The sequence below is a fragment of the Stegastes partitus genome, unplaced genomic scaffold (assembly GCF_000690725.1).
Source record: "Stegastes partitus isolate 25-593 unplaced genomic scaffold, Stegastes_partitus-1.0.2 Scaffold888, whole genome shotgun sequence".
In the NCBI taxonomy this organism is placed as follows: domain Eukaryota; kingdom Metazoa; phylum Chordata; class Actinopteri; family Pomacentridae; genus Stegastes; species Stegastes partitus.
Window position 1 is genome coordinate 356777 of NW_007578619.1, and position 13197 is coordinate 369973.

At 41.7% G+C, this 13197-nt stretch overlaps 2 protein-coding genes across 2 annotated transcripts in view; both read left to right on the forward strand.

The window, feature by feature from the left end:
• Positions 1-108: 108 nt before the first annotated feature.
• Positions 109-10772, forward strand: LOC103365909 (SRSF protein kinase 3-like). Its single transcript, XM_008293481.1, has 15 exons — positions 109-242; positions 2052-2331; positions 2406-2514; positions 2622-2709; positions 2986-3073; positions 3631-3737; positions 3879-4044; positions 4231-4256; positions 4358-4414; positions 5772-6129; positions 6313-6410; positions 9349-9456; positions 9598-9667; positions 9753-9845; positions 9970-10772. The coding sequence occupies exons 2-15, from the start codon at positions 2112-2114 to the stop codon at positions 10152-10154; spliced, it is 1773 nt and encodes a 590-aa protein (XP_008291703.1). The 5' UTR covers positions 109-242; positions 2052-2111; the 3' UTR covers positions 10155-10772.
• Positions 10773-12177: 1405 nt separating this feature from the next.
• comtb (catechol-O-methyltransferase b) overlaps positions 12178-13197 on the forward strand; it is a 20972-nt gene continuing 19952 nt past the window's right edge. The window contains exon 1 of the mRNA XM_008293482.1: positions 12178-12348. Coding sequence (XP_008291704.1) covers positions 12178-12348 — 171 coding nt within the window. The remainder of the gene's footprint in view (positions 12349-13197) is intronic.

The following is a 13197-nucleotide window of genomic DNA, read 5'->3' on the forward strand; positions in this document are numbered from 1 at the left end:
ATAAATGAGGGAGTGACCTCCTTACCCCCTCTGTAAATAGAAGTGGGAGCTACATGGTGATAAATGCAGTTAGAAACAGTGTGCAGCAGCAGCAGCAGCAGCAGCTATTCCTGGAGCTCAGTGCTGGTCAGTCACTGAGGTTGAGGAGCAGGGCACGCAGGCTCACACTCTGCTGTCCTTGTGCCAGGCTCGGCCTATTTCCCGCGTAACAAACATTAAAACTGGATACTTCGCACTGAAGGGTGAGTGGGCTGCTCCTCGGATGTTGTTCGCTGTTTATTTCAAGCCAAAAAAAAAAAAAGTCTGACTGACTTTCTGTTTTGTTAAGACCAGCTACTGGGTGCACTGTTTTAGTCTGGCACTAGAATGAACTCCTGCAGAAACACTCAGTAAAGCTGTGCTTAAAGTTACAGGAGTTACTGAAGAACTGGCAACTAGTATTCTGTAAAACAAGAAATACAAGCTGATATAACTAACAGGCACTGTGGAGGAAAGTTGAATGTTGAGCTCGGTGTGCAGCACTGGGCTGTGAGAAAGGCCTGTCTCTGTCTCTTTAAACCTACTTTCACCAGTCATGGTATTAATAAAAGCTAAAAGATAGAATACAAGGTTTAAATATTTATTAAGTAAATTGTTCATGGGGAAAAAAAGCTAAACATGCCAGCATGAGCATAGTTATTTATTTTACAGCATGTCCAGTCATGATTAACAAGCTAACGGCTATTTCTTCTCAGTTTATCATATAAATAATACTCAGCGCCTCCAACCTGACTCCCCCAGAATCACCTGATTTACTGTCTACAATAAATTTAGCGTTTTCTGTGAAACCATGCAACATTGTATTTATACAGCATGAATATTTTCTGAGTTAAAGACCCTAGAAATCGAAAAATGTATTTCCAGCTTTTATTTAGCCCCCATGATAAGTACAGGAGATAAACACATGCTAAAAACACATCTGTTAAAAAAATGTAGCCAAATTAATTTTACGTCTATTCCAGGTGTCAGAATCTAAAGCCAAAATCACGTTTTGTTTAGGTTTGTTTTTCTGTAACCAACCTTCACAATAAAAATCATATTACATATATCACAGTTTCAGTAGCACAACTGCACCAGTTTGTTGTCTGTGGCGTCAAGTAGTACAAACAAGCATTGGGATCACATGGGGCATATCACCATGTGGGATAAGTGTTTGTTCAAAACAAGTTGTAGAAAATGCAGGGTCTCATTTTTACCTACATTTCGATACCATCTTACAACCATGATTCCCTCTGTCAAAATAAGCTTTTAATGTTGGCAAAGGTAAAGTTTTGCATGGCTTTATTCAATATAATTAAGTTATTGTATGTTGTATATTGTATTTTTTTTATTTTTTATTTTTAAACAGCTGATTCTGATGAGGATCAAGTGAGAACTTTGTTGTTTGGTTGATCTTATATGGAGTGACCCAAATATTTAACAAGATTAGACTCTTAGCCAAAACTCATGTAGTACAGCTAAAAATGTTCAGCTTTTATTTTGAAGAAGTACTTGTCATGTTTCTATTTTATTTTATTTTATTTTAAATTTGATGTCAGATGACTTTATCTCTGGTAGACATCAATACCTTTTGACACTTCCATTACTAAAATGTACGGCCACACAAATCTAATCTTACCAGTTATTGAGTACAGTGGAGTAGTCTAGGCTTCATGGTTTTAATCACTTAACTGTCTCGACAAAATAACTGTTCTACCCAGATGTGAGAAAGCAAGAGTTAATTAGAATTGCCAGGCGTTCCTGTTTACAACTGCGGCTCCCACATTGCAACAGTCCGTGCAAGTTCAGTTGCAGCTGGGCCGGTGAGTGTCAGGAGCTATTTACGTTGACATGCCATCCATCCAGCTAAAAATAAACCTACACATTTGCTGGCTCTTTTAAAATGTCATTGCAAAGTAACACACTCCTGCAACCAGTAGCGAAAAGCACAGACAAACTGCCCAAGACAGAGATGCAGGCGTGATTCCACACCTTCAGTTTTTGAACGTATGCAAATGTATTTTTTGTTGCAGCTTTCTCCCCGGTGTCATCTTGGCTCATCTTCAGCTGTGCTCGTCTGGCTCCGGTTAAACATGTCGTCATCATATGCTGCAGCTATATTGGCTTTGCTTCCAACCAGCTCCTCTGATCCACCCGCCAAACCCGACTCCCAACCCACACCGGACACAACAGGAAGTCCCAAACCCAGCAAGCAGCTCCACTGCCCTCCAGCTGTACAGAATCATACTCAGTCACCTGAGCCTCTGGTGTCTTATGATGAGCAACAGGAGAATCCCGCCGACTACGGCATAGGTAGGCCGGACCCCGATAGCAAGATCGAACTCAAGGTTGAGATCAGTTTATGTCTGATATATGTTGGATTGCAGGTGGTTATTACCCCGTGGAGATTGGAGACATTTTCGTCGATCATTACCAAGTGGTCAAAAAGTTAGGATGGGGTCACTTCTCTACTGTGTGGCTCTGCTGGGATATGGTGTAAGTACATTTCTGACCTTCTCACTACTCATTTATAGCTTAACAACCTAATATAGTCATAATACATGATAAAAATCGAAACCTAACTCATAAATGTTTGCATGCAGGAAGAGGCATTTTGTGGCTCTGAAGGTGGTGAAGAGTGCTGAAACATTCACAGAGACGGCACTGGATGAGATCAAACTTCTGAAATGTGTCAGTGTGACCACGTGGCTTTTCCTTTTAGATGTCAGCTTAAGTAGATTTGAATCATTTTAAAGTACCGCACACACTATTACAGAGCTGGCTAAAGTGTTGGCTTTGTGTGCTGGTATGAAATGCAAAATGTAGCCCATTCACTGTTATCTTTATACAGTCACCAATACTGCTCCATCACTGCTGCTTAAAGTATTTTCATTAAATCAAAAAGTCAGCATGTTATGAAGTCAGGTGTTGTTGATTTTACAATATTCTTTAATATATGCCCTCCAGGTAAGGGAAAACGATCCCAAAGATCCTAAACGTGAGAGAATTGTGCATCTCATTGATGATTTCAGGATCTCTGGAGTGAATGGAGAGCGTATCCTTTACCTGTGGATCAGGGACGACTTTTCTGTGATGTATTGCTCTTTAATTCTTCTGTTTACAAGTTTGTCTAAGTATAGGATACTACCACCGACAACAAGGTAGCTACGCCCTAAAGTATAGCCTGCTTATTGTCTATTTTCCTCTAAATGGAACAATAATTTATAAAATGAACACCCTGGTCTACTGAAGAAGACCTGAAACTGGCAATAGAGATCAGAAATCCAGTAGGAAAATATCTACTAAGGGAACAAATCAAGTGAGAAGTAGGGAAATATTTTCATATACTTCTATACAATCAGACTTCTTTTTACAATACAAGGAGGCGCCCCCTGCTGGCTGTTGGTGAAAATGCAGATTTAAGCTACTGAATCTGAAAAGTGAGGAAAATGTTCCAGAGGCTGCATCTGATCTTTTATTTACAGTTCGTGGTCCTGCCCAACCCATCAAGTACCACTGTGATGGGACTGTAAATGTATTTTGGCCTTCTCCTAATACCCAAGAAAACCTAAACACTCAAGCTACAGTATGAAATCCTTAACTCCTCACCAGATGTGTGCATGGTCCTGGAGGTTCTGGGCCACCAGATGCTGAGGTGGATCATCAAGTCCAACTACACAGGCCTCCCTCTGCCCTGCGTTAAGAGCATCCTCAGACAGGTGCTGACCTTTATTCCTACATGTTAAACCATCCCCCTGGTCTTTGACTCCTGACTGAGGTGTTTCTGTGACCAGATTATCTTCTATTTTTTGCTCCTTGAGGTGCGATGACGGTGACTCACTTTTCGTTCCTTATCGCAGGTTCTGCAGGGTTTAGATTACTTGCATACTAAATGCAAGATTATCCACACAGACATCAAGCCAGAAAACATCCTTCTGAGAGTGGACGAGGTTTATATTCAGAAGCTGGCGGCCGACACCAAACTGTGGCAGATGCCTGTGTCGCCTCCCTTCACCAGCTCCTCAGGTTAGTGGCGCTACGTTAGCAATCACAGCGGTTTTATACTGATACGTCTGTCTAGGTTAAACTATAAAGGTGTCACAGGAATCATTGATGGAGGTCTGATGTATGTGGTCTTGATTAAATGCAAGAAAACCGCTGCTACATTTTTCATATTTCACATTCTCTGCTGATGTTTTCACCTCCTGCCAGGGAACACAAGCTCCAGAGAAAAACAGGTGTGCAACCTAAAATGCATTATTATTAATTATGTTATTAGTAGTTTGTATTCTGCTACGACTTCATCATGACTGTTGCATTTCTCATATTATTTCCTCAGAGTTTGTCCAGCTTATTGGGGAAGCTGACTGGGGTTTTCCACACTCTTGGGGAGTGGGTAAGATGGATGCTCTGCTTTCACACTGCTGCTCTAAATTGCATCTTGACCACACCTACAGCTTGGAAGACAGCATGTGAAACACTTGGTTTCAGTAAACACACGCTATATTGACATTTCTGCTGACATGTTTGATATAACTGTGATCCATGTGAATAGTCTGATGCTTAAGAAGGAAGGATTTTATTCCTAAACCTATTCATTAAGTAGTCTGTATTATTACCAGCAGTATGATGTCATTCTTGTTAATGGTTTTTGTAGCCACCACATCAATAAGGTGACACAGTCTGGTATTATTTGATGCTAGGTGTTTTTGTTTTTTTAACTGAGTCAAAAACTATACATGTTTGTATTTACAGGATCTACAGTACATCATCAGTTATTGTAGGGCACTCATATTGCTTTAATAGGGATCTGTAAGGAAATGGAAATCTTGTATTTACACCAAAACAACTGTCTGCTCAAGTCATTCTTCATGCTTTCCTCATCATATCACATCCTAAAGAGGCAGTGGATCCGTGAACAGCATTGAGGAGTTTGCAGCACAAAGTTAATGTGCTTTATTTTTCATATAAGAGCATGTCTGGCTCCTCTCTGCAAGTGGAAAGCTGGTTACTGTGTATTTATTAGGGGACAGCTCCTATATATCAAAGCAGACATCTTGCTGTAAGCAGCAAGAAGCACTGAAACAAAACGGCGTTATATTTTTCATATTGTCACGCTCCTCTTTGCTGCACTCTTAAGTCGAGTGTCTGCTTGCCTCAGGTCTGTGTAAGAGGACACAGCTGTGGATTTTGATGTCCTTCCAACAGCTGCTGCTGTCGTTTCATTATAGTTTGTTGTTAGCAACCTGCCCCTGTATGCAGGGCAACTTCAAAATGCCAGGATTTACTATTATAGATACTGTATATAAACTGAAGTAATGCTAAATGCTTTCATTGTGATTGGTCACAATTTCAAATAAAGTAATAATGAAATACCATATAGACAAACATTTTCAATATATGAAGAGTTCATTTGCAATAACAGATAACTCCATTTTTGGAGATTTTCAGAAAACGTATTTTTTGTTGTTTGAGATAATATCAATCAAACTGAAGTTGAGTGGATCTGACACTGTAGAAATGACAAAAATAGAGATAGCTTAAGTTTGATTGATATTGTCTCAGGTAGACGATGGAAAAGTGGATTTTCTGAAGGTTTGTGAAGATTAAGTGATCTGTTTTTGCAAATGAACTCTTCATATCATTATTTTTGCATGATTTACTGCACTTCCAAAACAGGCATGAAGATGTGATGATTCACAGATTTCAGATTATTTTACTTATTCCATGCTCACTGTGACTGTCCCCTGCAGTCCAGCAAGGTCCCCAAGAGTCCAATTAAGCGCCTGACGAGGAAAGACAGAAGTCGACGAGCACAGGAGAGTGCATCTGACCACAAACGAGACAAACCCAACACGTTGTCGTCCGATGTCGCTGCTACCTCCACCACCCAAAGCTCCACTTGTCACTCCAAGCTCACAGGCCCCAACCTCAAGTTAAGGAGACAGACTCTGCTGTGGGAAGACGGAGTGGACTCAGATCCACGCAGCCACAGAGCCTCCATCTGCTCGTGGTTACACCTCACCACAGATGCTCCTGTCTCCGGCTCCAGAATATTACATCCGACTGCAGACAAACAGCCTCCTCCATCTTCCCCGTCCTCTCCTCGTGGTCAGTCTCGGGATTTTGTTTTTAAACTTTGATGCTATCACTTATTATTGCTTACATTTTGGCACAAATCTCTACGTTGGTTGATTTATTTGCATAAGCCAATATGTGACCTCAACCATAACTGCGCTAAAGCTTACCTGAGTCTGATCCTTTAAGCTGTTAAATTCTATTAATGCATTTTAGGCGTCAGTGACTCAGATGGACTTCTGGACCTGCTGAAGCCTCAGAATGCTGACAAAATCCTCATAAAGATTGCTGACCTGGGAAACGCCTGCTGGGTGGTGAGTCAACAAGCAAAACTAAACCTGAAAAATTCTAAAATTACAACTGAATACTTTCATCTTCAACTAGAAGAAAGTCTTCGGTGACTCAATAATCCCACATTATACATAATTTACCTTGATGGTAGAATCATTTTCAGTTGAAATTTGGACATAGTTGAATCACAAATCAGACAATTATAACATTTAAATGTATTATGCTGTCAAATTTTGCTCAATGGTCTGTGCCGTCTGTGCTTTGGATTTCTGTCTCTGTTCACTTTTATGGATCTGGCAACCAAATACAGAAACACTGCTTTGGAAATAACAGCATCAAATGAATGATATGAGTGAATATTATCTGAGTTCTGTGATGAAAAAGCATGCAGCAAAAAACACAAATGCAAAAAAATGTGTTTAGTGGGGAATGCTTGGAGCTTATTGTGAAAAATATGTCCTAAATGAGAGGAAGAAATTGCAATGTTGCCTTTACATCACACATTGTCAGAACTTTGAAGCAAAGGGTTTTATACATAGCCTCATGTTTAGTGTATAAATGCTTCCTGCATATTTACACAGCTCAGTGCGACAGGTGTGCAGTATGATAGCTCCTCCAGTTAGAAACACACAGCTGCCATATGCTTCCAGTGACAAGAGACAGGACTGTGTGGGCCAATATGAGATGCTGCTGAGAGACATGTTTGGTATAATGTTATGCAATACATCACCCAGTCATACTTGTTTGGCTTTGCACTTGATTTGTCAGAAAAAAATGAGACAAAGATGTTACGCTCACTGATGCCAGAGAGACATTTTAAAAGGGCCCTTTCGTGCTTTTCTAGTTTTCTGTCATGATGTTTTGATATTTGATGTTAATATTAAACAGGACAAAAGTTTCAAACAGCCACATGATTGTAGGAGTAATTCCCGTGAGCCGGAAGCTTGTGTAGGCTTCAGACTGCTCCCAACACCAGGTTTCCAGAGCTTTTCTAGTTTTGCAACAAGGTGATGTCAAGTCATGGCGGATTTCTGTTTTGTTTCTTTAATTCAGTGTGCAGTTCACAGATCTACATATTATGTACACATTCTAGAAAAAACAGCCTATTTTCTGTTGTTCTATTTAATATTTCCTGACGTTTTCCACTTCAGTCAGAATTTCAGTTCATTTCCCCTCTCGTACACATCAATTTTCTTTTTATAATGCATGTGATGGAGAGACTAAATCCATTGTCGCAACACACAGTAAGCAGGTAATGAGTGTAATGTTTACCAAACAGAGATGTCCTGCTGTAATCTTCGTTGGCCAACACATCTGCTCATATTCTAGATTGGATTCGAGCTGGAAATTGGCTGAGAGAAGCTGCAATTTCCAATCAAGTACAAGGAAATATGCTAGTCACATACAGTTTGCTGATAGAACTTCCACACTGCAGTGAATGCTAACAGTCAGAAGACAGCAGGTTTTTATGGAGGACATCCGTAAAGAGCCAAATGCTAAATGAAGGGGCTGCATAACAGGGTGCTATGAGACAAATAAGGATTGTTTTTAAAAACTGTGAATCATGCAAAGCGACTTCATTGGAGTACCAGAATAAAACTACAGAGCCGCATATGAGCATAATATGTCCCACTTAGAACCATTACAGCCAGCAGCCTGGCTCCGGGGATTTCTAAAGTGGCCCAGACTGAATTACTTCACAGCTATCGCCATGCAATTAGTAACTCCTCAGAAATGTAATAACTTTGATGACCATCTAACATTATTAATTTATGACTAAATAACAGACCTGTTTGCTAATATGCTAAGCCAAGATAATGAAACAGGTTAATATGAAAGCATTGCTGTTTGCAAGCTTGTTGGCAAACCAACATTTGCATGAAGCTCAACACACCAGAGGCGGCCTGAGCATGGCTGCAGACTTTTAGTCTTGTTCTTGGAAATATATTTTAATCAGCTAAGTTATGCAGTCATTAAAGGCTGTGTACTATGTATACTAATTATTAAGATAATAATGTAGCTGTGGCTCAAACAATCATATGTGTACCGTGTAAAAAGTCTGTAATTTTGTAATTCATATAGCAGTGATTTACAACATCCATCCATTATCTATACACCGCTTAATCCTCATTAGGGTCGTGGGGGGCTGGAGTCTATCCCAGCTGACTCAGGGCGAAGGCAGGGGACACCCTGGACAGGTCACCAGTCTATCACAGGGCTACACTTAGAGACAGACAACCAAGCACACTCACATTCACACCTACGGACAATTTAGAATCACCAATTAACCTCAACATGTTTTTGGACTTGTGAGAGGAACCCGGAGAACCCGAAGAGAACCCACGCTGCACGGGGAGAACATGCAAACTCCACGCAGAAAGATCCTGGGTGTCCTCACCGGGATGCAAACTGCCGAACTTCTTGCTACGAGGCAACGGTGCTAACCACCACCTTGTAGCCCCTAAATAATCCACCCATCCATCCATTATCTATACACCGCTTAATCCTCACTGGGGTCGTGGGGGTGCTGGAGCTTATCTCAGCTGACTAAGGGCAAAGGCAGGGGACACCCCGGACAGGGCATTCACAACATATGTCATCTAAATGCACATCACATAGTTTGGTGACGACTTTACAAAATTACAGAGAGAAACCCAACAAAACTGTTGGATTCTCTTTGAGTTACAACAGTCATTCATTTTCCTTTTCATCTAATTTTTCAGGTGCAATATTTCATTATGATGTGCAATATTACTAGTAATTGCCAGCATTACTTTTCAGTTTTCTCGCCTTGCTTTAACTTACTTATTTCAGTATTGTATCATACTTACAGCGTATTGCTTTTCTACTTTTTAGGCGCTGCACTTCTTATTTTATGTAATTTCGTGTTTTTTGAGCAATATCTGCCAACAGAATTTCCTCTGGGATTAATAAAGTTTTGTCATATCTAATCTTTCTCAGCACAAGCACTTCACTGAAGACATCCAGACGTGTCAGTACCGCTCTGTGGAGGTCCTGATTGGTGCCGACTACAACACACCAGCTGACATCTGGAGCACTGCCTGCATGGTGAGCCGAGCTCCCGCATAGATGTGTAGTTCTGACAAAACTATTCTGCGTCTCTCCTTTTAAAAACACTTTTCATTCAAGCAGTGCCATTTATAGATGCGTGGCAACCAGTTTTATGTTTGTCACTTTGTGCGTACCCAGGCCTTTGAGCTGGCCACTGGAGACTACTTGTTCGACCCTCAGGCAGGAGCCACATTTTCCCGGGAGGAAGGTTTGTGTTGTTTACAGCAAAGCCCTTTTTATCCTGGATTTTAATTAATGTACTTACAACACAGGATCTGCCCATGTTGTCTCAGATCACATCGCCCACATCATTGAGCTGCTGGGACCTCTTCCATCCCAGTTTGCCCTCTCAGGGAGAAACTCCAAACGATTCTTCAGCCGTAAAGGTAAAGTCACATAGAGTAATTCCTCAGTGTCGTTTATTATTACACTGTGCTTATATTTCATTAAAAAGCCCTCTCACCCATAAAGGCAACCTGCTGCATCAGTCGACCTTTTTCTTTTCTCCAGGACAACTGCGACACATCTCACGGCTGAAATCATGGAGCCTGTTTGAGATCCTGCTGGATAAGTACGAGTGGCCGCGAGAGGAAGCTGCCCAGTTCAGCTCGTTTCTTTTGACCATGTTGGAGCTTCTGCCAGAGAAAAGAGCCACAGCTGCCGAGTGTCTGAACCACCCCTGGATCACCTCCTAGACACGCTGACTCTAAATCAGTGCTGTGGATTATCTCTGCGACATGGGACTTGGTCAGCTGTGGGAGTAGTCTGGTGCTGGCATCATGAGTACAGCTCTCATTAATATTTATTTGCCTGACCAGGAGCCTTTTCCCACTTCGGTTTGTTCCTTGGTCTTTCATTGTTTGAATGGCTGTTTAATTCAGGCACAGCAACGACCAAAGACAGGCTTTGTCTTACTGAAAAAGTGCCTCCAAACAAGATTACGAAGTTTGCGAATTTCAATAAGCGGACATAAGATTGCATTTTATTTTTATTCCTATGACAAATAAATCAAGCTCCATTTGTGTCTAAAGGTAGCTGTGAACCAGTCTGAGGCGACGGACAGCTCATGTGTCAACCTGAAGGGTTACTGTGATGGTCACTACAGGATTTAAAAAAAAAAACAAAAAAACATCAATCTGTGACATTTTGCTTTTGAAGATAAAGGTGAAAATGTTATCAAAATGGAAATGAGGTTCTTAGATGTTGGAATTGCTCTCTAAAATATCAGCAGAAATAGGAAATAATGAACATCAGTGGCTGCAGGAGAATTCAGATTTAACCCTAATAAACCATTAAATGCCAAACAGGAATCACTCCCTCTGTGTGTCGCTGTTTGTGTGTGCGTGGACCGTTGAGATTAGGTCTGTTGGACATTCCTTGCATGCTCACATTCAGCTCAGCTCTGAGTAGGGGGATGGAAAGAAGAGGAGGGAGGAGTTAGACTCATATAGGCATATGTCCGGCTGTTAGAAAAACTCACAGATTTTCATCCAGCAGCGAGAGGCGGTGAGAACAGGAGGACAGGAAGCAAACATCTGCACATGTAAGTCTTATTTTCTGTTTGATTTTAATGAGACATCCTCTAAGAATGCATAAGCTGATTGTATTATTCCAGAGAAGACTTTGCTCCTGTGCTGCTAAAAGGGGATCACAGCTCAGCCTGGTTTTAAATCCTGCCTTGGACTGCAGAGTGTGCTCTTGTCAAACTGAGGAAGAACAAAGATAAGATTTAAACTGAGTATGCAGTGATGCTCCAGTTGTGGCTTTTTTTTTTTTTTGCAACAAAGGCTGCATTAAATCTTCAATAACAAACAGGTTTTTCATATGTTGATAACCTTAAACAGTCTTATTGTCCTTTCTGTGCTCTTATTGGAGAACTTTTTATGATGTAAATTGACCTGCGATTGAGTTCAGTATGCACAACATGTGACTTGGTGTTGTGCTGCTGTGTGTCTACATAATGGTAAAAGATGTAAGTGTGTGTGTTTATGCAGCCATGCCAAGACTATTCTGCATTTCCAGTTACTGGATCTGTTGTTGTTTCTTAGGAAGAAGCTAAAGGAAAGGTTAAAATCCCAGTGCTCTGGCTTTTGTGACACAGCTCTTAACCTCCAGCCAGTTGCCATGCAACTCAAACTCCAGATCACAAGGAATTACCTCAACCACCATTGGTCTTTCACAGTTGCATTATTAGTGCAAGGTGGAGTCGTTTCCAGCCATGCTCTTCACTGCTTTCCCACAGAAGGAGCTCTTGTTTAGGATTCAGGCTGTGCTTTTCTCCTCTTTTTCTGCTCTATTCTCCCTCATTTCATCTGTGCTCGAGATATCTTCACAGAGTAATTGCTCCTGAGAGTGGGAAAGCTGCACACAAAGCGCCGTGTTGTGTGTTGTGGCGGTGTTATTGCAGAAGATATTAAATGATATCCTACAGTGATATCATCATATTGAGTTGTGTGTGGGTGTGCGGCGTGGACATGGCAGCATCAGTGGCTGATAGTGAGAATAGGAGCGGTATCAGCACTGTACGCTGCATAGTAAACACCCATCTCATTAGCTCTACACAAAGGGAGAGGGAGGCTGAGGGGAGACATGAGAGCTTTCATTTATCTCATGCAGATGTGTTGTTATTGCACTGTGTCTGTGGTTCATTTATCACAGCCTCTTTTCCATAAATGCAGCACCACACACTACACTGAGTGCGTCTGTCTTGGTTGCAGGATGTGGCTGACTCTTCTTTACAGTTGCACCGGTGGAGCAGCTCTCCTGTACGCTCTCTACAGATGGGTGATCCCCGCCGCCGTGCAGTATCACGGAGGGCTGGCGCTGATTTGGCACGATGTCATCGTGGAGCGAATGCTGGACACACTGACCCAGTCGACACGTCCTCAGGTGCGCCTCCAACAAACGCTCGCCTCTCACATGATGAGCACTAATCACTAGATTGGTCTGATGGTGTCCTGCAAGCACAGGAGACAGAAAATATGGTTGAGTTAAAAAGGTACATTTTGCTCACTAATAAGGGAGCACTTTATACTCCTGCTTATTCATGAAACTATCCTATTAGCCAATCACGTGGCAGCAGGGCAGTGTATAAAGCAGGGGTGTCCAATCCTAGTCGTCGAGGGCCACAGTCCTGCATGTTTTAGATGTTTCCCGCTTCCAACACATCTGATTCAAATGATCAGGATCGTTATCAGGCTTCTGCAGAGCTTGATGATGAACTGATCATTGAATCAGGTGTGTTGGAAGAAGGAAACATCTAAAACTTGCAGGACTGTGGCCCTCGAGGACCAGGATTGGACACCCCTGGTATAAAGCATTGGTCAGCTGTTCACCTCAAACATCAGAACGGGGAACAATGTGATATCATGATTCTGGCCTGACTGTTGGTGCATGGCAGGCTAATTTGAATAGTTCTGAAACTGCCGATCTCTTGGGATTTTCACCTCAGCAACAGAGTTTTCTCAGAATTATCTCGTCATTTTGGTACAAGTACATCATCTCAGACACCGCAGTTTGCCTGTGAGAGGATTCGAAGCCAAAAAGAGTCACCCTCCAGACCAACCTCAACCACTGGCTTATATAGGGGAGTTGTTTACGTAGAACTAAGAACACATGGTCCATAGCATAAAGGGGAGTCCCATTCTCTTGACAGTGTGGTGGCTCTTCTTCAGCAACCTTTAACCTGGTCTCTCCAATCTTAAATCTTCAAGACCCATGATTCCAAACCCAGGTGCA